Source organism: Xenopus laevis, chromosome 8L (genome assembly GCF_017654675.1).
Source record: "Xenopus laevis strain J_2021 chromosome 8L, Xenopus_laevis_v10.1, whole genome shotgun sequence".
In the NCBI taxonomy this organism is placed as follows: Eukaryota; Metazoa; Chordata; class Amphibia; order Anura; family Pipidae; genus Xenopus; species Xenopus laevis.
The window spans coordinates 106,407,534-106,433,101 of record NC_054385.1 but is presented as its reverse complement, the minus strand read 5'-3'; the positions used below and the strand labels follow the sequence as shown (position 1 = coordinate 106,433,101).

At 40.5% G+C, this 25,568-nt stretch overlaps 1 protein-coding gene across 5 annotated transcripts in view; it reads right to left on the bottom strand.

The window, feature by feature from the left end:
• The window catches only part of npas3.L (neuronal PAS domain protein 3 L homeolog), a 295,122-nt gene that overhangs the window by 143,401 nt on the left and 126,153 nt on the right, over positions 1-25,568 (bottom strand). For 3 of the 5 annotated variants that reach the window (XM_018231199.2, XM_041573347.1, XM_041573348.1), the window contains exons 2-3: positions 21,745-21,804; positions 5,723-5,967 (exon numbers count right to left, since the gene is read on the bottom strand). In XM_018231199.2, the coding sequence (XP_018086688.2) occupies positions 5,723-5,967; positions 21,745-21,804 (305 nt within the window). The remainder of the gene's footprint in view (positions 1-5,722; positions 5,968-21,744; positions 21,805-25,568) is intronic. The other 2 variants (XM_041573346.1, XM_041573349.1) reach the window with 1 other exon arrangement.

Below are 25,568 nucleotides of genomic sequence, written 5' to 3'. Positions count from 1 at the left end.
TGTTACTGTTCCTTTTTGGTCTGTTCTTAGCATTGCAATTAATCCTATGAGAATGTAAATACCAGTGTGAAGCAGGTGGGGAAAATACATCAAGAACACTAGATACAAATCAGAGCTGTTTAGCTGGAGACACTGGTTTTTGTTTTGGCCAGTTTCAGTGGTGTAACTATAAAGGAAGCAGACCCTGCAGGAGGGCCCTAGGAAAAGGGGGGCCTGGTGCTGCGGCCTCTATAGCTACCAAGAAACCCCCCCTTACCCAGCAACTCTCTTACCTGCGGCAGGGAAGCAGAGCATGTTTGCACAGGGCAGGGAGTAGGTGGAGTCAGGGTGGAGAGTGGGCGGGGTCTGAACATGGAGTGGGAAGAAGCAGGAAATAGGCAGAGGCGGGAAGTGGGCAGGAGGGTGGGGATCGGAGTGCACTGGGCCCTTTTGAAGATTTTTTGCATGGGAGCCCGATGCACTCTAGTTACGCCATTGCCCAGTTTCAAGGAATTTCTGCCCAAAGCCCTACAGATTTCTTGGGAATGTACTGGCACCGATGAAATCCAAATCCAAACTAAGCTCAGTTATTCAACACATATTTACATGGAGAGCTCTTAATATAACGTATGTTAATTATAACTGCTAGGGTACGAGGTCCATTACAGAGTCCTTAGAAATGAGAACATTGTAATCAACTGTGCGATTCCTGATATAAGGCACTGAACAAGAATACAAAATGCCAATTGCCATTACTGCGAGGGCGGTGCTGGAGTTCAGGTCTAGGCCTGCCTTGTGATAGAACAAAAATATTGACATACTTTGAGAAGTTTGACAAAACACAGAAAAAGGGCCGCTCTGAAAAAGGTCACACTGTGTAGGAAAATGATGAATATCACATGGTAACAGTGGGCAAAAATACCGTTATAAATACAGGGTCGTGGATTCATGGAATAACCTTTCACTAAGAGTGGCAAAAATCAATAAACTATGGAAATGCAGAAGATGACCTATGGCTATCCCATACATAAATGAAGGTCAGAGATCTTGTAAGATTATGCAGGGAGCTAACAGGCTAAATGGGCGTTCCAGTGCGCCTGCTCTCTGGCCCCCACATCCAGTGTTTCTACCTGAGAAATCATTTGCCGTTATTATTGAAGAATTTGAACCCGCGCTGCTAAACCCACCACTCTGACTTGGAAAACGGATGCGTTATAGGAGCAGCGACCAAAACAGCTCTCCTCCTCCTCCTAAGCCAAAAGCAATTTCTTTTTCTAATTTTAGTTATGCACAAGCCTGCGGGCATCATGAGCGTTTAGTAATTAGTTTTATAATTACTGCTGTTTTGCTCGCTGTCATTCAATTTTTCTTACAGCCCGGCCCGGGAATGCAATGTCTCTTGCCCACAGCTGTGGAAATTGCTCTACGATTAGAAAGCAAAAAAAAAAAAAACGAGAGAGGGGGGGAGGTAGAGATAAAGAACAGCAACAGCCTTTGTTGGGTAAGATGTTATGCCAAGAGTTGCCCACTGTGTTTAACTCTTTCTAGTGTTATAATGACTGCAAACCATCAGGCAGCAATAGAGAATACCCACCAGTTTGACTGGAATTCATGTATTTATGGGGAACTATTGCGAAAATGAAAATTTAATGTAAGCTACATCATACTGAAATAAGAAACTTTATAAATACAATCAATTGGACATTCTGTATCATTTCTCAAATAATAAAGTTTATCTTCTCTATTCACTATCTGTTTCTCTCCATTTTATCTTCATGCACGAATTGGGTGTCAGATTTTCATTGACAGTTACAGCCAAGATATCTTATAGGGAAGGCTTTCTTTCCTAGCAGATATATTAGAGTTCACACAAATAACTGATTCCAGTACAAACAAAATCTAACAAAATAACTGCCTTTGGCACAAATCCTGCATGTAGAGAGACAGGATTTCTGGCGATTTTAATATGAGTGAGCTCTAATACATCTTCTAGGCAAAAGAAGTCCCTTAAAACATATATTGAATGTAACTGTCATTCAAAATAAGGCTCCCAACTCCTGCATGAAGAGAGAATGAAGAGAGAAAGATACTGAGAGTAGTGATGGGGTAGTGATGAGTAACTTTATATATTTAAAAAACATTTTATTTCAGTATGAGGAAGCTTATATTAAATTTTTATTTTCGCAACAGTTCCCGTTTAGAACCTTTATAGGGATTTGTGGGCAGGCCCGGACTGGCAATCTGTAGGTTCTGGCAAATGCCAGAGGGGCTGCTATAAGGTCCCATAGAAAGTCACTATTTAGTGGGCTGTTTGGGCCTCTATGTGGGTTGATTGGGCCTCTGTGTACCTGATGCCAGGGCCTATTTTAATTCTCAGTCCGGACCTGTTTGTGGGATAATGACGCTAATCAGAAGGGATGCAGGAAAGTATGAAGATTTAAAAAATTAGTTACAATGACATAACAAGCTAAAGCAAACCTGTAAGTAGCACCTCGTCAATGCCGGTGTTAATTCCAGGGCTCCCTTGCATCTGTCTGACCTTTCATTTTTATTCGCATGTACTGTAGTTTATCCCAACAGGCAGGATGGGAACATTTGAGCTACATACAGATTGTACGCATATTACATGGGAGAAGATAACCTTTATATGAAGCATCCAAGAATACTGAATTTTGTGTCCATTTTAGCACTTTAGTGTTCCAAAAACACTATGCCAGCATCAATGTGTTAACTGGGTTCACTTGCTGCCATAGGCACTGGACCTTCGACCACCACCCCTCCATTCAACAATCAACACATGCACAGTACAATCAAACCCCACGTGTCAGGTGGCAGGCTGGGGGGATTTAAAAAAAAAAAGGAATCCAAAGACTGCCCCCCTAAAGCCGACCTCTTAGGCACAGGCCCTCGGATGCCTATATAGAAAATATGATCTTGGCTAGCATACGTATAATTGTTTGGTAAGCACAGATTAGCAGGTAAAATGATTCCCAGTTAGTTGGAAAGAAGGTCCATGTGCACATTTGCCCAGTGTAATAACATGAGTATAGTTGAATTTCATTAGCAGTGGAGCATTTACAGCACTACCATAAATCCTCTGCTGATTAACACCCTGTGATAATGGGAGTATAACCAATAAATCTGCCCTGTTGGTAGGCCTTACGGGTCAAGAGAGCTAGAGTTGGTGGTGCACATAGTGAGAAATCATTGTGTAATTAGCAGAAACATTTAAGGTTCGGCTTACAGACCTTCAAAGTGCAGTGCAGTTTTATGCATCTCACCATACAGCAATACAATATTAATTGGTTTCAATCTGCCCTGGGGGTCTGTACCCAGTAGAATGTAGACAAATGCTGAACATGGAAAAAATAGCGATGACCAAATTTTTCTCTGTTCAGTTTCAGTTCAGTCTCCAGTCCTGTTGATACAAACCTACAAAGTGAAAGCAATTAGCACTTGTGCGGCTAAGTGCTTAAAGGGTTAGTTAACCATCGAATTGACTTTTACTATCATGTGACCATTAATATCGTAAATGCATTGCAATAGGTATTTATTAGTGTTTTTTTTCTAATTATTGAGCTTTTGGTTCAGCAGCTCTCCTGTTTGGGCCATTGAATATGAGTAGGAGTGGCATGAATAGAATGATAATGTTACAATAAATAACTATAACATTAAAACCCCACAGAGCATTAGTTTTTTGTCTGCCAGGGTCAGTGACCCCTCATACCATCAACCACAGAGAATGTTTAATTACAAGCTGGAAAGAGGAAGACCACACAAGAAGTTATGTTATGTTGATTCAAAGCATATGAAAAAGACTGCACCTTTTTAGGGATGTATCCTGAAAGATGGGTAATGGGTACCTTTTTATTCCTATGTTGCATAACCAGTTTACTGGCTGTAAGACAAAAAATTTAATCTAAATTCTGATAAATTCACTCTAATATTGAAGCTCAGTTACTCTTGTTCTCCAGTGACCCTGTTTATAACTGTAAGTGAGTAGCAAGGGAAAAAGTAATACCTCTGAAGTGCTGGCAATCCCTTGTTATGTCCTGCATGTCATGTCATATTTGTCAGGCATCTGCTGATGGTCTAATAAATTATGCTGGGCATAGTAAATGTGCCCCCTCACCTAATGTTTTTAGCCACAGACGACTGGAGCTGTAGGTTATCTTCTGGTTTATGATGTGTCACTGTCTGTCAGAGCTCTAACCAGGCAAAAGTGCAGCCTTATTAGTAGAATGCCATATTATCATATGATTTCCAAGAGTAAGTTATTGGTTCATATCAACTGACAGGACCCAACTGTAAGTAAAAGGGGGACTTAAGGTATGCATGGAACCTTCTCAATAGAGGCCCAAACAATGGACATATTTCTAGGAAATCCCATCAGATGAAGATGTCATTAGCATGTCGATGTGGTCCTCTACCAATGGGGCTACACAGGCATCCATTGTGATCCAGTCCTTGTCCTGGGGGTATTTGATCAGATCAACCTGATTTGGCCAAGCACATGGTTGACAAATCAGGCAAAGACCCACTTGATTGGCACGTGCCTGTATTTTTTTTGCTGGGATGGAAGGAAGCAGCTTCTTCCCCTAAAATTCACAGGGAGGCTGATATGTATATTAAATTATCCCGAATATTCAATAAACCAATGGGCAGCCAACTTAGTAGACTTCAAAAAGAGGTTCTAAGTTGAAAGCTCTATTAAGACTTAAGGCTAGAAGGGTTTACATCCCCTTAAAGCGATGCACAGGTTGATTTTAAAATGAAATGGCAGTTGTGCAGTCTCTCACGTTTTGCTATGTTACATATGTTTATAAGTTAAGGTTGCATTTCATTTTTGTGTTTTATGTCCAAATGCAAATGCAGTTGTGGTGTAGCTGTTTTGGATTGAGGGTTGGAAAGAGATTCGCACATGTCGTGTGCCAAACTACTACAAGCCCCAAGCCAGAGACACTTTAATTTGTGTGATATTAATTTTCAGTTAAATTTTATTAAATTGGAGAGGCAAATAAAAACATGCACAATTCCTGTTTTCTCTCTGATGACAGAGGGACCTGGGATGTTATGTGTGTTGGCTGGCAGAGAGATGGTTAAAACGAGACAGGCTATGTTTGCCATGCTGTCAGTCAGCAAGTACACCGGACTCATTAATCTGCCATCTTTGTTTACCTCATCGCACAGACTGATTAAATGAATGATTGCTGACAGCTCTCTGAATTTTTATTGTGTATTCCCCGCCAGCAAAGAACAGTTTAGTGTCACTGTGAGTATGAGGCTAAGAGCAATGAGGATCCTTCTAGGTTCTAAACAGAGAGAAAGGTTTGAAGTCTTTACTGTGGAGCGGATTCAGAGCCTGATACTTTAGCTGTGATTGTGTAAAGCCACAAGGCAGATTAGTTAATTCAAACAGGGCAAAAGAGGGAGCCAGTGAGGAGCAGGGAGGTAAGAGTTTGGTAGACTTAAAGTGGAGATTGGTAGACTTAAAGTGGAGATTGAATATATAGCTCTAGGCGCTCTGAGTTTTATAAGTGATCGTGTGAAAAGAGTCAAGAGTAACATATTGTGGGTTGCATGTTTGGAGGGTGTTACTAAAGTGTGAAGCACCAAGAACTCTTTTTGCAAAATACCTTGGTGGATGCATTTCCCAGTGCTCACACTTATAACTCATATTAAGGCAAGTATCAAAGACTGATCCTGTATTTGAAATATCTGTGCAAGCTTAACAATGCCATACCTTTAACAGAGGTGTTCGGTGGAGGACCTTCTATACGTAGGTTCCAGGGTGGGTCACCCTGGTTGGCAAAGTCTCTCATCTTCAGGTAGCTGATGGTCAGCCTGATGATGGATGCCTTATCAAGCTGACTGGTGATGGCTCCAGGGAGCGGGAGAAGTTTGGCCAGCTCGTAAAACTCAAAGTTCTCCTTCCCACGTCGAGAGCGAGCCGCGTCCCTCGACTTTTCTTTTCGCAGAGCTTGTAAACTGAAGGTGAGAGAGAAGGTTTGTCATTTGGGTGCATACAAACCACAGTTGTTCACAATGCTTTGCATACAGTAGTGATCCCCAACTAGAGGTTCTTGAGTAATATGTTTATCACCAACCTCTTGGATATTGCTCCCCATTGGCCTCAAACCTTATGTTTGAATTCCTGTCCTCAAGACAAGTTTTGGTTGCATAAAAAACAAGGTGTATGCCAGACAGAGCCTCCTATATGCAGCCAGTCACATAGGGGCTACCAAAGCCAATCACATCCCTTATTTGGCAATCACAGTAACTTTTTTTTGGGTTGCTCCCCAACTCTTTTTATATTTAAATGTGGCTCTTAGATAAACAAAGTTGGGGACCACTGGTGTACAGCATAAACAGATCTGGCTCCTGAGGGAGCTGAGCCATAGATACTGCATATATATTCTGTCCTAGAAACTCGACAAAACGACTATAGTTGTCATGGATGATTGGATGATGGATATCTTCAAACTGCAGTCAATGGAGTCAATAAAAGTATGGAACGCGGAGTCAGCTGCTACTCAAACTGTACCTAACCATGGTTTCTGATGATAATGACACCTTGCTGTCAGAACTGCTGCAATCACCATTGACTACAACAGGAAGCAATCCATAACAAATACCAGGAATTTTTACCTCCCCAAGCCATCATTTAATTACCAAGTTGAGCAACTTGGTATGCCGCAAGTAATTTATTTCTCACGTTCCATCACAATGGACCCAGGAGATAAGTAAAAGTGTAACTACACCTCATTCACAGAAACATGTTAGATTTCTTTTCACTAAGCTCGGAGATATTTTATCTTTATTGGAATACTGTGGGTTTTCTAAGCCAAGTTCCCCATTTACAACAACTCACTGGTGTCACCTTCTATTGATCAGTGCAGTAAGAGCATGGAGACAGAAGGCTGTCACTGAATGGTTATAAATATGCATATGCCTCCCAGTTATAGAGAGACATACACACGTACACAAATTCAATTAGAACTCACAGGCATATAACATGTCACCCTGTCATTCAATTACAGCTATTGGTTTCTGATAATAACATCATGGAGAATGGCAATTATTGGCCCTAAATATGAAAAGTCATATGAATGGAAGTCTATTTTGATAAGCATTAAATAAACTAATCTCTCTTTTTTTTTCTACCCAAATCTGACAAATAGGAACTGAGCATTGGTAAGCTGCATCTTTGGGCACATAACAAATTTTCCCACCTGGCCTCTAAATAAGGGCTATGCTTAAGTGTATTAATATGCTTCAAATCTTCCCCACTACCCAATGCACACTGCTCTGAATAGTAAAATGTGTTCCATGTAAATAGAGAACACTTAAGCCAATTTATTAAGTGGATTGCCACGGATAACGGAATAGGCCAAATGAACATTGGATATGGTACGGGTTAATCCTTTTCAATCCACCAATTCCCATCTCTTATCTGTGCATGAGATCTTCCCAGTTCTGTATGGATTTTCCTGTACATACCTTCTATTAATCAATTACTGTGGCCTGTGAGATATGGAGGACATTCGACATCCTCTACTTGCCCATCAAAAATTCATCAAAAGGCTATATCTGTGCAGCTTTGAAGGCACCCTCCACCTCTCATGTTTCGTTGTCTAGCGATCAGAGGCTTCACCTGTTCCTCCTTAACCCAGCCTCTGTAATAGGTTCCTTGTACAAGCATGCAGAGCATCTTGGCATCTAACACGGGAACAATCACAATGGAGCCAACCTCGGTACTCATGGGAAACCTGGAGCTGCTCCACTCTGTAATAACCCTCACAGTCATAGACCCCTTATCCAGAAAACCCCAGGTCCCAAGCATTCTGCATAACAGGTCCCTTACTTGTGCAGGTATACAGATATTGTCAAGTTGTTGCTCATTAGCAGGGACAGGACTCCTCCTGCTGTGAAGGAAAGTCTTGTGAGTCAGTTAGTTGGGTTGAACCCATATATGACAGTGAATTTATGTTTATCTGCAACATTTATATGGGCCCCCAAGGCTGTTAAAGCAACTGATAGTACAGGTAAAGAAATGCTTGGCACAACAATAGTTTTTCCAAAGCAATAAGGTGATTTCTAAACATGTTTCTGCTACTGAACTACATGTGGCTTAGATGAGTACGGGGGTATATAAAATTGTCTGCAACAGAATCCATTCTTTTATCTTAGGGGTCATTGGAAATTGATCGAAATGTTTGCAGAATGTAAGGTTCGATCTCTCATAGTGACTACAAGCCTGATTATTAATTCTTTGTGATACAGAATATATATGCTTCCTATGCGGCCGTGTAATGTAAATCTAAATTAATAATCAGGCTTGTATCATGAATTATATAATAATAATAATATAATATATATATATAAATAAAGGAAAATAGCTGCACTCATTACTGGAGAAAAAAAAAGCCTGGGTGCACACTGCAGAAAAGTCATACAGAATATCATGTAAAGCAAGGCACTCACAGGACTTTAAAATATGGTGAAAAAGAGTTATTTATTATCTCTTTTTCACCATATTTGAAAGTCCTGTGAGTGCCTGCTTTTCATGATATTCTATATACTGTATATATATATATATATATATATAGAACAACAAAAACCGCACACATAGGACTTGTAAAGTGCAAAAAAATAACAGATTTATTGCAACGTTTCGGCTCTTGTACTCGAGCCTTCTTCACCACCTGAAGAAGGCTCGAGTACAGGACCCGAAACGTTGCAATAAATCTGTTATTTTTTTTGCACTTTACAAGTCCTATGTGTGTTCTATGCATTTTTCATGATAACCTGCACCTGGGCAATTACCTAACGATTAGAGTGCTCCAGCCGCATGCATGACTATATATATATATATATATATATTACACAAAAGCCGTGAATATCTTGTAAATTATATCCTTATAAACGGTGAGTTCTGATGTCATTTCTGTCACATGACTCACTGAAATTTGTGTATTATAATAAATAAAGTCCCCCCAGTTGCTAATTATAAGGATATAAGAAGTTACCTCGGAATTCCATGACCTGTATAAAAACACTCGGCCTTCAGCCTCGTGTTTTTATACGGTCATGAAACTCCTCAGTAACTTATAATATCCTTATATTTTACAAGAGGGGGTACTTTATTCGCTACATATTAGGGATGCACCGAATCCACTATTTTGGATTCGGCCAAACCCCCGGATCCTTTTGGCAGAATACCGAACCGAATCCTAATTTGCATGTGCAAATTAGGGGTGAGAAGGAGAAAACATTTTTTACTTCCTTGTTTAGTGACAGAAAGTCACGCAATTACCCTCCCCACCCCTAATTTGCATATGCAAATGAGGATTCGGATTTGGTTTAGCCAGGCAGAAGGATGCAGCCAAATCCGAATCCTGCTGAAAAAGGCCGTATTCTGGTAGAATCCTGAACCGAATCCTGGATTTGGTGGATCCCTAATATGTATAAGTTTAAGCCTAGCTAGTATAATTATGGGAAAAATAAAGTATAAAGTGAATTTCTAGTTGCTAGAAATGTGACGTTATGGTACTGGGCTCTAAATATCCAACTATTAAGGAATCGCCCACAGAGGAACCAGTAATCAGAGCCTGGCACCAGTAGACTGTATGGCAGACACCAGCATGTTTGCATAGAGGTGCCAGGCAATGTGTTTTTTTTTCCATGAGATATTCCTCATGCCTCTTAGTCGTGTATCACTGGGACACTCAGTCTGTCGTGTTCTACAGCAGCGATGTGCCATTTATATCAGGCCAAAATACGCTGCTATATTTAGTTGTGAAATTGGCCTTTTATGTTCCTGATGTTTACAGAGTCGAAGAGAAATTAATGTTGACAGCCGCAGGCAGCTCTTCTTAACCCTTCTGTGCCTGGGGGTGGAATCAGCCCTGCGTGACACTCCGCAGGGAATTCCAAACTGCAGCAATGCTGAGATTTTCCCCCCAGGTATGTGGGTCACCTAACCACAATCCTCTTTTTTTATTTACTGCTATTTTAACACACAGCGCTGTACAGAGATTCTCTGGAGCATGGCGAGTACCTGCTCAGCAGATCTTATAATCTAAATTGGTGCCTGAGGTGTTGGGGAATAAAGTGAATTGCCTAAAGTTACAAGGTGCAAACAGGGGAATAACTTTTTGTATTTTAGCCTGTTAACCTCTGTTATTGTCCCAGCACCCATCTAGAGCCAAAGTGACCCAGCTTGGACATTCCTAATCTCAAAGGACCAGGTGATACTTGGAAAAAGACATATTTCACCTTATCAGCAACAAGGCATCCTTAATAACATGGATTTATGGGTGACTTTTATTGCAAGCGAATCAGTGGAGTCAGATAAACACATATACAGTATATGGGATACGGTCTGGTGGCTTTAGACACCTATCTACATAGGGAATTACATCACAGTTCTGTTCAAACTGCAAGAATATAAGACACAACTATCTAGTGACCACAGTAACCTTATTATATACTGTTCAGAGCATTATCAGCTTCCACTTGTTAAACATATGGTAAGGCACAGCGTTTTGCGAGCAAAGAACATTTGCGTTTATACACATGAATGTGTATGAATGTACCTTACACTTTTTTGTTATATAAGGATGTTGTACTGCTTACATCAAGCACTGTCCATACTGCAAGAACTGCATTCTGTAACAGCTAAAAAGTACAGAAATAGTCAGTTTATTTTCCTCTACAGAATGAAGGACCTTGGTGTCTTTTAAGCTCAGGGAATCATAATAAACTTATAAACAGGGGTATTTTATTGTATTGCTTCTGCCCCAAAAGTACTTTTTATGTTGAGCAATCATTCTTATGGTATCCAGTCTCAGAAAGGGCCTGGGAAATGTATCTCTTCTAGTGCAGAGAACGCAATTGCGCCCCCCTCCAAAGCAACAAAGGTAAGTAAGAGTGGTGGGATGGGGGGGCCATCGCAGTGGCTGCCTCAGGGTGGCTTATGGTCAAAAAACCCCCTGGTTATAAATATATGGAAAACTGCAGAGAACTGCACTCATAGGGGCAGATTTACTAAAGGGCGATGTGACTAATGTTAGCAAAATTCGCCAGCGTGACGACATTTCGTTACTTCGCCGGTTTCCTAACGGTCGCCGGGGTAACTTCGCTAGCGAAGGAGATAGACTCTAGCGGTAACTTGATTCCTTACGCCTGGCGAAGTTGCGCTCTGGCAAAAGGACGTAACTACGCAAATCCACTTAGATGCGGACTTTACTGAACGTTACCTCTTGCGCCAGACTTGCCTTCGCTCAGTCAGACCAGACGAAGTGCAATAGAGTAGATAGGACTTCCTCAAAAAATAGTTGAGAATTTTCCCAAAAAATGCTGGCGACTTTTCATTTTTCAGGGTGATAGGCTGCAAAAGATTGTAATTTTTTTCTGGGGTACCCGGCTTCCTCCCTACATTTCCTAACATATGGCACATAAACTATACACTGGGCTCATGTGTAGGGCAATATGACAACTTTATTTTATTTTATTAAGTTTTCCCTGGGCTTGTGTAATGTAATGTATTGGCTGCAACATATACGTCCATTCAACTTTAACTTCCCGCCGTATGCAAATTAGGCAACGCTAGCGCAACTTCGCTTTGCTTACCGCAGTAACATTAGCGCAACTTCACCAGTGTTTGGCGCCCTGGACGCAACATCAGATTTTAGTGAATTAGCATTGTCCTGGTGAATCTACGGCTGGCGAAGTGTTGCGATGTGAGCAAAGCGGACGCTAGCACAAATTCGGCGCTTAGTGAATCTGCCCCATAGTACTTTAAGCTGTTATATACAGTAAAACAGGTATGGGATATTTTAACCAGAATGCTTGGGACCATGGCATTTCCAGATAAGGGATCTGTAAAAAAAACCAAAACAATTACTTACTAAATATATACTCTATGGGAGATGGCCTTCCCATAATTCTGAGCTTTCTGGATATCAGGTGTCTGGATAAGAGATCCCATACCTGTACTATCCATATCATAACAAAAAAAAAGTAAAGGTATATTCTTCTTAGAAACAGTGTGTATTTTCTTTAAAAATTACGGGTTATTCAACTCGCCTTCTATTAAGGGATAACCTGCACCTCTACAGTGAGCTCTGTTACTACAAAACCTCATTCACAATTTAAGAGACAAGAATCTTGACTTTATTAGATAAGAATGTAAATGTATTGTGTTATTTCCTCGTTATACCTTACACAGAAGTAGTTGCACTTCCGAATCAACTTTTTGGTATAAAAAGAGTTAAGAAAAGCATTGCACCCTTTCTTATGGGGGTGTTTATCACAGAATAGGTCCTGACATCCATTTATTCCTACCGGCTCCTCACTAAACAGACAAATGGGTGAAAAGTGGCAAATAAATGCAATTATCACTGGCTGAAGGAAGAATGCAGGATGGGCAGAATAGAGGTGTCGCATCCGATTACTGCACTGACACCTAACGGAATGGGTGACCCTGGTTCAGGCCACATGCTTCCCCTCCTTCCTCCCATACTTCTTCTGCCAGATTCAATTAGTAACAGCAAAGCCTAAGGCCAGAGAACACAACTAAGTGATGTAAAAGGCCCTTCACTAAACAAGGTCAGCTGCTAAACCCCGGATTGCAAGCTTTTCAGTCAAACACATGCAAGACAATACAGGTGCACTGATAAAAGGGATGTCTTCCTTAAAAGCCCACGTATCATATGGTATATGCACTGAGGTCACAAAAAAATGATTCCACGCTGGATACAGGGTTAAGACAATAATCATGTATAAAGTTTACCCACTGAATAAGTGGCAGTGCTGATGCAATTGACCCCAGAGTGTGATAGACTGTAAGCTCCACTGGCGCAGGGACTGATGTATAATCTCGTTAAAGAGCTGCGGAATATGTTGGCTCTATATAAACAGTAATTTCATCTAAAAAAGGTAATCTATGAGGTTTATTTACAAATACAGGTATGGGACCTGTTATCTAGAATGCTCGGGACCTGGGGTTTTCCAGATAATGGATCTTTACATAATTTGGATCTTCATACCTTAAGTCTACTAGAAAATAATGTAAACATTAAATAAACCCAATAGGTTGGTTTTGCTTTCAATAAGGATTAATTATATCTTTGTTTGGATCAAGTACAATAAACTGTTTTATTAATACAGAGAAAAAGGAAATCATTTTTAAAAATGTGGAATATTTGGATAAAATGGAGTCTGTGGGACATGGCCTTTCCATAATTCTGAACTTTCTGGATAACTGGTTTCCGGATAATGGAGCCCAATAACTGTACTGATAATGCAGCCATTGCTTTTCAGATGATTTAATGCATTATAGGTGCATCTCCTCTTTCTGCAAGACCTAGAGGACTGCACATTTATAAGAACTAAAGACAGAAAAGAACTAATGGAGGGAGATTGTAATATTCCAAAGCTACATCAAAGCAGTACGTCTGACGTTTAATATATATAAATCCCCTAACATTTAATCTATAGAAATACCAGCACATTCGCACCTATGCAGCTAAATTACCAACACACAGGAAGGGCACAGCTCCACTAGATGTCAATGTTACATGTCTGCCAACTCCACTGCACAGTGTTACTGCTCATTCAATGCACTTCAGCTACAGCACTGCGTGAAATAGTCTGAAACATCACGACCTTGCTACATGCAATAAAGCAATACTTACACAACCGTATCGAACCCCTTGTCTCCCTGCTAGAGAGGAGAGCAATGCAAGAAAGCTAGGCTCTCATAATGCTCTCTACTATGAAGCTGAAGCTCTAATACAAAGTCCAGCCTTTCCATTCTCTAAATACGGCAGAATTTCAATTCCCAACATGCTCTGCCGACCCCTAGTAAGAGTCAAAGCTACTGTCTAGGGAAATAAAATCTTTCATATAACCAGCTGAAATTTCAATGAGAATTGAAAAATCGCCGTCCTGTTATTACATGAATCTGGCAATTTAGTTAATCTTATGAACTCAAATTTGGAGAGTTAAAATAACTGGAACACTATAAATGTTACAGAAACACCAAAATGCAAAATATCAACTAAAATAAATTGCAAACACACTGGGGCAGATGTATCAAGGGTCGAATTTCGAAATTTGACTGGGGAATAGAATCGAATAGGCAATTCGGGCGAATTTACGCACTGGCGAAGTCGAATGGGCGAATATTCGCCCGGCGAATAGTCGCACAATCGAATATTCAATCGAAGGATTTTCATTCGATCGAATGCCTTTTTATTTGATCAAAAAGTTAGAAAAAAAGCCTATGGGACTTTTAAAGCAATTCGGTAGGTTTAATCTGGCGAAGTAGGCAGTCGAAGTATTTTTAAAAGAGACAGTACTTCGACTATCGAATGGGTGAATAACCGCAGCGTTTTTTCGCTTGATCTTTTCTAATCATTCTACTCAGGCGAATTTACGCCAATTCGATAGTCGAGGAGCACAAAAAACTACTCGAAATTCGAGTTTTTTTCCCTATATTCATTCACCCGAGCTTAGTGAATGTGCCCCACTGTGTCAGTGGTTCCCACATAGATCATATACAAAACCTAAGAACTGATTTAATACTTGGTCACCACTATGTTCTGTTCAGGATGGCATTTAAAAAAATGGGTGCCCATAAAAAGGCCACCCAAAATGTGGATGCTCTTGCCTGTGCTTATCTATTCTCCAAATTATGCCTATAGGTGCTTGCTGCCATACTGAAGACACTATAAGGGGCAGATTTAACAAGCGTTGAAGTGAAAATTTTAATTTTCAATTAGAATTAGAATTTTTGAGTTTTTTCATGGCCAAAACTGTCAAATTAGACGAAGGAATTGTTAAAATTCAATTTTTAAAAAACTTTTAGAGCTCTTTAAGAACTCGAATTCAACTATTCGCCACCTTAAACCTGCCGAATTGTTGTTTTTTAGGCTATGGGGGACGTCCTGGGATCAATTTGGAGTTGTTTGCTGCCTTCCTAAAATTCAAGTTTTTTACTAGAGATAAAACTCGAACTGAATTCGATTCGATTTGAATTCGATTCGAGTTTGTGGGTCAATCCCATTCACCCGAGTTTCAAAAATTAAATTTTTTTAATAAATTGCAATTGGTCGAATTTTGAGTTCATGGGAGTTTTAAATAACTCCCTTTAACTCGGAGGGGGGCACTGGACAGCAGTCCTCGTGGGCCCCTGGGCCCCCCAGTCCGACCCTGGTACTCACTCCATTTTGCATTGCATATTTCCCTTTAACTTAAACAATTTTCACTGTTAAACATGTTGCACAGATTCGCTTTACTTTGGATCTTGTGTTCTTTATTATATTTCTTTGCACTTTGCCTCTTTTGGAAGGGAAAATGAAATGCCACCTGGTTGCTGTCCAGTAATAATGAAATGTATTGATTATGGGGCTAAATTACTACTATATGTTGCCTTATATGTCTGCTACAGTCAAAGGGGGGAATGCAATCAAATTTGCAAAGTGCAAAAATTTGCAGAAAACAATATTGCATGTCGCAATGTAATTTCCTTCATTAGGCTTTTATTGCATTGTGAATCTTAATTGCGCATTGCAAACCTTTAATGCCTGCTCTGGAGTTTCGCTAAATATTTTGTTGCAATCACTATCCTTCTGTCACACGAGGGGCAAAGGCAACATTTTTAACTTTGCAAACATTTATTCTCATTGAGAATGAATTGCGACTGATTTTTTGCATTAGCGACCAATATTACATCCCCACTGTGTCTGATAACACAAGAGTAGTTTCAACTCCAAACAAGAGTGCTGCAGCACAAGAAAAAAGACCAAACTAATTTCAAAACAGTAACTAATGCTAACCCAATGTAACTGACCTTAGAATGTCATTGCCTACCTCACAGTAGAAGTTAATTATAAAATAAAGTTCCCCTTTAATCAGGTAGTGTTAAGTTTGTTCTACTTGGAGGATTTTGCTGGAATCTAAGTCCACTTTCTGTTAAGCCGGAATAGCTTTCATCATCCCTAGGCAAATGAGGGGTTGCAGGTCCATTGGGGGTTAAGAGCATTTTATCTGCTGATCCATTATTCTGCTTGAAATATCTAAAAAAAAAAAATCTCCACTCCCGTAAATGACGGAACCTCCAGCTGATTTCACCCTAACTACTGCAATTTCAGCAATTCCTTCTCAAAATCATACAGGCATGCGTCTCCTCCCTCCCCCATATCACACTTGACTGGTGAAATGATGGCCTGGCGTTTGGTTAAATCACACACCCTGTCAAGGAGAGGGGAGAAAAAAAAGTGTCAGCCGCCCTCTTTTGCTCAATCTCTCTCCGCTCCTGTGAAGCTGAAAGGATGTAAGTGTGTGTGTGTAAGATTACTGAATATATACACACAGCTCAGTAATCAGTAAAAATGCCTGCATGTTAGGTGGCAGTGAAATGCGAAATGGTTTAATGGGGTTGATAAGTTGGGGTGTTCGGCAGACATATTCAGTACACACAGTAAGTATAAATACAACCACTGTTGTCCATACAATCATTACTGGGGTGCATGGAAGAAACAAGGATGATCCCATTGACAGCAGCTGAGAAAAAAAAATATTCGTTTTATGGAATCTGCTACATTTGGGTTTCTTGATCTGACTAAAGCAATTTAAACTGTGGTGTAACTAGATACGATATGATATTGGGCCCCACAGCAACTTCATTTTAGGTCCCCAACATATCCAGAGGTCAACTTATTTTACCAATATATGTTGAAATTGCTCATTAATTATGGCCTCATGTGGCCCCCTGTACCTCATGGGCCCACCTGCAGCCACAGGGTCTGCTTCCTCTGTAGTTAAGCCCCTGAATTTAACATGCAAGACATATTTGCAAAGCCTCCATGCTAGAGAGAACTAAGGGGTGCAAATACATTCAATCAGCATTTTCATCTGGGACACCCCAGCGTTATGATCCTCGCTGTAGATTATAAATCTGACTTGAGGTGCAGAGCACATCTAAATGCAAGTTACGTGGTGGGTGGTGGATGGAAGAGGATGGCCGCACTTCTGCTGCTCAGAATTAAGCACTGTCAAATGCAGGCAGGGCTGTATTTATAGCGGAAGCACGTGACTTGTATCTCGATTTCGAAGTGCAAAGACTTGTACCCTTAGTGCAAGGTATGGGGCAAGTGACAAAAGTGCAGAAACAATTGCAGTGTAGGCCCATTTTTTCACTTTGCCCCCTTCCATGCACTTCATTAATAAGGACCCTAGTGCTCAATGCCTCACTTACAAAAGCCACAGGCTGAAGCAAAACTGCACCCATCCAAAAAACATTTCCCCCCATGGGATTTGTGCTCCTTGCATTGATTCTGGCACAGAGTGCACATGCAAGTTGAGGAAATCCACAAGGGTGGTCATGTACCATCCCCCACCCATGCAAGCCTGTTCATCACAAGCACAGGTGGCACTTGGATAGAGATATCCTCTTTCCCATGTTACTAGCTGAATGATTTTATGGAGATAGAAAAAAAAATTAAAGGCTGCACCATACTGTTGACTTTCAGTAAAACATACATGCTATTTGGAAACTTGGTGGTGGCCAGATAGCTTGCTCAGTGAACTTGCCAGTCTGGGAGAGCCAGGGAAAAAAGGTAGGTCAGGGACATATGTGTTAGAAAGATACTGGGTGGAAAGAGAAGGCTTTCTCAGCACAATGTCCAAGGAAGTCCAAAGACCAAGAATCAATAGTATGCAGTGGTTCCCAAACTATGGAGCTGACTCACATTGGGGGACTTGGAGCAGTGGCTTGAGGTCACATCTTTAAAGGTCAGTAGAGTAAGATTTTAGAAGAAGCCTGTTTGGTCTACTAGATACTGAAATCCCAGCATAAAGGTCAGATAGGGTGAAATCTGGGGAGAATATGCATTTGCTCTCCTAAATACACTTGAAATCCCAGCATGAAGGTCATTTGTGGAGAGATTAAAGGTAAAAACTTGTTTATGCCCTAAATATCCTTGAAAAATGGCTGAATGGCTAATACACCACTGTTTTCCTTTATCTGTTAAGGGGGTCCATGACCAAACACTGGAACTCCAAGCTTGAACTGAAAATGTCTGACAACCCCATGTCTAGTGCAATGCTAACAGCTGGCAGCGAATCCCGGAAAATGATACCGATGGTTACTAATGCAAGAGAAAATGATGCAGATATAAAGCTACAGTTAAGAGAACCATTAGAATGAAGACAAAAATATTTGCTTTTTAAACAGAAATCTCTTGGAACATTGAGCCAATTCCTGCAGCTGTATGTGCAATGTGGAGCTAGATAACAAGATCACTAAAAGATCTCTGTGCCGCTGTGACTTAAAGCTGGCCCTAAAAGGCTACGTTTAATGCCAGAGACATTAATATCCTCCCAGGCAACTTCCCATAACTAGCACACAACTCTTCCTACATAATCTCATGCCGTATCGACGTTTGCCATTCCTCATGCGCCCACAGCTTCTATGTTTACAAAGCAATATGTATTTACTTTACATATAAAATAGGCAGCCGATATAGCCATGTGTCTGATCACTGTGTTTTCAAGTGCACTGACTTTCGCTGTCAATCTGATGATCATGGACAAATTATGAATTTGGCACTTTCATTAGATCAGAAGAAGCCATTTCTTTCTGTAAGATGACTATTTTATTGCTAACGGGGGTATAATGTTGCACCAGTGCTGTTGTAACAGAGAACAACTTATCAGCAGGTAGAATAATGTAAAGTAAATCTGTGGTTGCTATGGTTGTTGCATGGGTGCATTAGCCAATGAACCCCTAGGTAGTAGTATTAGCATAACTGAAACCAGCATGACAGATACTCCTATTAAAGGCTAAACAGAGGCTGGCTATGGTTGCAACATAACTTGCAAATATATTTACAGTTTAATACAAGTGTGAGCAATCAGTAGCTTTCTAAACAAGGGCATAACATTGGGGGAAGCTGCTGCAGCTGCTGTGACCATAAGAGCATAGAGCAACTGACTGGTGAGAATTTAAAATTTGTTATCCTCTAAAAGTTTGGGAGGCCACAAAAAGAAATCTGTTGGTGGTGTTATCAATGCTGTCTCTAGGCATGAGCTCCTGCACAAATACACAAGTGAATACAACAGCACACTCATGTAAGACACAGTTCCGCACACAGCGATGCACAAACACTTTTCCAAGTGAACACAACATATCATTTTTGTGCAAAGCATTAATATGTTATCTGGATTTCAATACACACAGCTGAACTGCTCTTCTTCCTATGACTGACTGCAGTATAGACAAAGCAGCACAAACAGGAGGACAGTCTCATGTTAAGCACCAAGGACAGTTCTCTTGTTTACCAATGTTCTCTCCTTTCTCTCACTCTCCACAACATAACAGGGGTGCTGAATTATACCAGTGCAGATGCCCCTAGTAACCAATCACATGTTCGCTTTCATTTTCTAACCTTTAGTAGGTTGAGCAAAACCAACTGCTAATTAGTTGCTGCTGGTAACTGGCTGATCTTAAGCAATTTATTTTGGCTTCTAAATTGGTGCCTTGGTAAATATTCTAACGAGAGCAGCAATATTATTAACACCACATTAAAAAAAGTAAATCCAGTGTTTAGTCACAGCAAAGTCTGCCTTGCTTTTTGTGAGCTCCAATTATTTTATGTAAACCCTCCCCCCAAATGAAATGAATCTGTGAAAATGAACATTTACTAGTTTGATTATGGCACACTCCCACATATATACAAAGGTGTGTAATGGTACTGTACATGGCCAAGTGTTTGCTTGACTGGAAATAATTTTCGCTCTGATGTTTTAACCTGAGCTCACCTGATTAGCTTGCTCCCTTCTTTGTCATCTCTGTACATGCTCCAGTGCCTATATAGATCTGCTTTTGTGCGGTATAGGGTTGAGGTTTGCGCGGTCACTCAAATCTGTATGATAAAAGCTGCACTGCTGGTTTTTGTGGATCCACCTGTCCACTGTGTTCAAATATAAGTTTTTTTAAAAGGTAGAGTGCGCTATCGATTGCTGATAGATTAATTCCCAGGGACCTGTATAGGGAGACAATATATAGAGTAGTATGCCCAGAAGAGAACCTTTACAGATTTTCTATGGAACTACTCACAGATTTGGTGTTTTGAATGAACGTATATCGTCTCCGATGTGTTCCTGCAATACAGAGGCTTCAAATGGTGTTATATCGTAAGGGCTGCCGGTATCACCCTGCGAGATGTTTTCCACTTACCGGATCGTGGTGAGAAGGGGACTTAGAGTGTAGCGTGTGTTCCTCAAGGTGCCCTGTCGTCCAGGGTTGCGCTTCCTTGTTGGCGAACAGAAAGTATTATCGCCTATTCAGAGCGACTGCTAGACCGGATATTTGCGGCGTCTCTCCACGTATGTTGGCGTTCGTGCCGTTCTTGGATTTCTCCGCTTTGCAGGTTCAGTGGTCCAGAATGTTTGGGGACAAACTTTTCGGCAAAGGTATAAGGATTGATTTCAGATAAATTTTATTTAGTTAGTTCTAGCCCAACGCGTTTCATATCTCCTGATACTTCCTCAGGGGCATCATATGTCCCCAAACATTCTGGACCACTGAACCTGCAAAGCGGAGAAATCCAAGAACGGCACGAACGCCAACATACGTGGAGAGACGCCGCAAATATCCGGTCTAGCAGTCGCTCTGAATAGGCGATAATACTTTCTGTTCGCCAACAAGGAAGCGCAACCCTGGACGACAGGGCACCTTGAGGAACACACGCTACACTCTAAGTCCCCTTCTCACCACGATCCGGTAAGTGGAAAACATCTCGCAGGGTGATACCAGCAGCCCTTACGATATAACACCATTTGAAGCCTCTGTATTGCAGGAACACATCGGAGACGATATACGTTCATTCAAAACACCAAATCTGTGAGTAGTTCCATAGAAAATCTGTAAAGGTTCTCTTCTGGGCATACTACTCTATATATTGTCTCCCTATACAGGTCCCTGGGAATTAATCTATCAGCAATCGATAGCGCACTCTACCTTTTAAAAAAACTTATATAGATCTGCTGCTTGGCTTCCCTAACTGGCCCCAATCTTTGCTTCTTATAGATTGACGCTGCTCTCTGCCCTTAGCTTCTGCCCTGCCCATTCTTGATCTGCTGTTTGTTCTTGCAATATCAGCCCTGCTTTCTGCCCTCTCTAGCAGGGTTTACACCATACTCTAACTATTTAGGCCTTTCCTATAACTTACCTACAAAAATCTGATTTCCATCTTTCTGTAACCATGCCATCCCCTGCCTATTTTGTCAGGTCCACACATTTCCTTCCTGATTTACCCCAATCACCATCTAAGTCCATTACATAATCAAATTATCTATATGCTCTCTCCCTTTCTCCTTGGCCTACTCTGTATTTGGGCTCAAACTATTCAGTACCCTGTTACATAGAACAAAACAAATGCCTCTTTTCTCCAACCCATTTCTCAGTCTCTTCTCTACCTGACAGTTTGTTAACGCTCTCTGTTTTGGGCATACCAAATGTGTCTTCTGCCCTGGTTTATCGATACCTACATGACTTTCTATTGCAAATGAGATTTTCTGCACCAACCCTCAGCTCTGAAGTTTGGTACCTATCACTTGATGGAGGACCCTTCCCCAACAGATGAAGGGGCCTTCCCCTTACAGTGTACCTGAACAAAGGCATGAGGGTCACAAGGAGAAATGGGGGTATGAAAAAATACTGAGCCCTTCCCCATAGTCTGTAAGATGATGTACCTTAGGTTGAGATCTGGAGGACAGGGGGCGGGACATGCGCTGATAGGTCTGGAGGCTCCCCTGCCATGAAAAGAAAACACATTATACACATGAGGAGGCAGGAGAAGCAGTATGCAGGTAATCATCCTATGCATTAATGTGTCTGTATCTACTCCTGAACCTCCATTCTGCTCCCACTATCTTTATTAACTCTACAGGGCAGGGACCTCCTTCCCCATGACTCTCTTGGCACTTAATCTTAAATGGAAAGGTAATTCTTTATATTCTACAGATATGATGTATCGTAATCCCAGTATTGGTGATCTGTTCTATTTATATAGGGCACAAGTAGTGATATATAAATAAAAATATACATATATATATATACAACTGGATGTAGGTGAGAACAAACAGCAGCCAGAACTGATCTACAATCCCCTTTATATTAACTTTTAATCTGTTACAGGTAGACCCATGATAAGCAATGTTTCATTTTGGTCTTGATTTCTTTTGTATGGTTTTATATTTCATGCCTACAACTGAAATAGACATCTAGTAGGTGGGTTTAGTTTTATTATTATTCATATCTGAATTGCTTTTCTTTCTTTTCGGGCCCTCTCCTATTCATCTTCCATTTTGACTTCCAACAGGGATTACTTGGTTACTGCAGCAGTTGCACCCTAGCAACTAGATACCAGTTTGAAAGCTGGTAATATATATATATATTTATTACAAAAAACACAAAAAATACAAAATGAAGACAAATTTTATTTTTTTAAATCGTATAAAGCGAATCTCTACATGATACTATTGGTAAAGTTTTGGGTGAACTACCGCTTTTATATTAAAATTCCTGTTGCCTCTGTTAAAAGCAAAGGTACAGAGCCAGCTAGGCATGGCTGTGTGTTTATTGCATGGAATGTAATTACAATAAATAAATCACATGAGGTACTTTTTAATTAAAGGCTCCTTGAGCATGAAGGTGTCATTATAACAAGTTGTATCCCAGTGCAAGTCCAAATGGACAACAAACTATCCAGATGAGTGCTTCACAAACAAGGCAGAAAACACCAAGCAAAAGGAAAAATGCAGTCCTTGTAAAAAAAAAAAAAACATGAATACAGAGTGTCACCAAGTATCACCTTCCGGCACTGTAAAAATTCTGCTTACAAGTACAAGACCCACATGCTTTATTTACTCCTAGTCGTTAAACTGAACGATTCCCCGCTGAGAAACAAGCGAGAGATGTGGCCGCACAATGCAGGAAAGAGTTCTATAAAATCTTAAATTACACGTTTTTCACCCTTCCAGCAGCAGCAAAATGTATATAGCTCTATTGGTCCCAGAGGAATCCTGTGCCAACATATCCGTTGTGAAGGATAGCGCGGCCATGCTTATTCCAGACTTCTGAGATCGCTTCAACAGATGATTTGATAAATATGTGCAGAAAATGAAAGCCCCAACTCCCCCAGGCTGTGCATCGGTCTAGCTGTATATTATGCTTGAGTGTTACAGCACTGATTATAAGAGAAGGATTTTAAAGAGGCATGGTCTATTCAACTCTTTGTTCTATAATTAATTCGTAAATACTCAATAACAATGATATTTGGCAAAAAAAGTGCCCTTGGCATTGCAGAGGGCCGTGGGAGAATATGCTGCATTGCATTGTGGGGCTTGTAGTGCCAGTTTTAGGGTTATGGCTCCCCTTGTAATGCTTCAATACCCTCATAATCCCTGCGCCTTCTGTGTTTCAAAGAATTTCTCCTGCATTATGAGTGCAAAGTCATCAAAAGCAGCCTGGAGTCTTCTCATATTAATCCCTAGTGTGCAGGCTATTGTAATGTATTCTACTCCTGTATCCGGCCTAAACCCTAAATAATCCTTATTACTGGCTCTGGAATACATTGAGAGGAAAGTGAGATGCAGAGGACAGCATTCAAGCTACCTGCACAATAGATCAGAAGCCGTTCTAGCCATGTGAACTCTCTCCCTCTCATTATACTGCCTGCCTTATAAGTATCTGCTTATGAGCAACTACCTGCTTATACAGTTTTTGCCAGACACTCATATGAGATGAGTGTTCTGGGGCAGCAAACTTATATGCTACAAGGGCTCATACACATGGGCGTTTGAATATGTCTTTTCCAAATCCAGCTGAACAAATTCAAATGCATATTTTGTTTTTATGTGCATTGTTTTAAATGGAAGAATGAGAAAATATAGAATATATATATAAAAATGTGTGTATATATATATATATATATATATATATATATATATATATATATATATATATATATATATATGCGTGTGTGTGTAATAAAATAATAATACTATATACCTGTAATATTACAATGCAGATTTGAGTGCTCTTGGGCACAGGTAGAATAAAATGTAATTAATTCAACTAAATGTGCTCAAATCTATGCCTCAAATGCAGGCCTCCTCCAGTTTAATGGAACTTGTTTTCAGCTTAGGGTCTAGTCTGTCATCATGACCCTATACTGCCAAATACACCAATGATTATGTAACAAAACCTGGCTTATTTCTGGTCACTTCTCCAGTAGGTATACAGTTATGGGACCGATTATAAGGAGTCTTTCTGTAATTTGGATCTCCATACTTTATATCTACTAAAATGTTTTTTTCAAAACACACAGTTAATAGTGCTGCTCCAGCATAATTCTGCACTCAAATACATTTTTCAAAAGAGCAAATAGATTTTTTTTTATATTTAATTGTGAAATCTGACATGGGCTAGACATATTGTCAGTTTCCCAGTTGCCCCCAGTCAAGTGACTTGTGCTCTGATAAACTTCAGTCACTCTTTACTGCTGTACTGTTGGAGTAAACTCATTCCCCTCTCGTTCATCCCAGCAGCCTAACAACAGAAAAATGGGAAGGTAGCCAGATAGCAGCTGCCTAACAGCTCCCTGGTAGATCTAAGAACAACACTCAATAGTAAAAGCCAAGTCCCACTGTGAATGATTCAGTTACATTGCATAGGAGAAATAACAGTTTGCCAGAAAGTAGTTCCATCCTAAAGTGCAGACACAAGTCTGGGGGCATGACTGGGGGCAGCTGGGAAACTGACAATATGTCTAGTCCCATGTCAGATTTCAAAATTGAATATTAAAAAATCTGTTTGCTCTTTTGAGAATTGGAGATCAGTGCGAAAGTCTGCTGGAGTAGCACTATTAACTGATGTGTTTTGAAAAAAAACATGTTTTCCCATGACAGTATCCCTTTAAACATTAAATAAACCCAATAACCTGGTTTTGCCTCCAATATGGATTACTTATTTCTTAACTGGGATCAAGTACAAGGTACTCTTTTATTATTACAGAGAAAAGGGAAATCCTTTTTTAAAATTTGGATTATTTGGATAAAATAGAGTCTGTGGGAGACGGCCTTTCTGTTATTCGGAGCTTTCTGGATAACATGTTTCCGGATAACGGATGCCATACCTGTACTGGATTGTCTTCTAAATGTTCCGATGCAGCACATCAATCTACCATGTTTTGGGGGCCAGAATACAATTAACTCCTACAATGCACCGTCCTTCTATCTACCAAAGATATAGCTGCCACACTGAATCAGCAAATCCCAATGTATTGTTTAGTTTGACCAGTGTATTAGAAGGACCTGCACAAACATTGCCATCATATGGCACTCGTGAATCGAAATCCCTAGTTGTTTATGGGTGTCGGGGTGACAAATGGGAAGGATGTAGAAGGTGCCAGGATCAGCTCAGAGCCTGTAGTGAGGGATACCTCTCATTGCCCCCTGCTCTCCCTCCCTCTAGCCTATATCACTGTTGGGAACTCACACCTATGCAAATAACG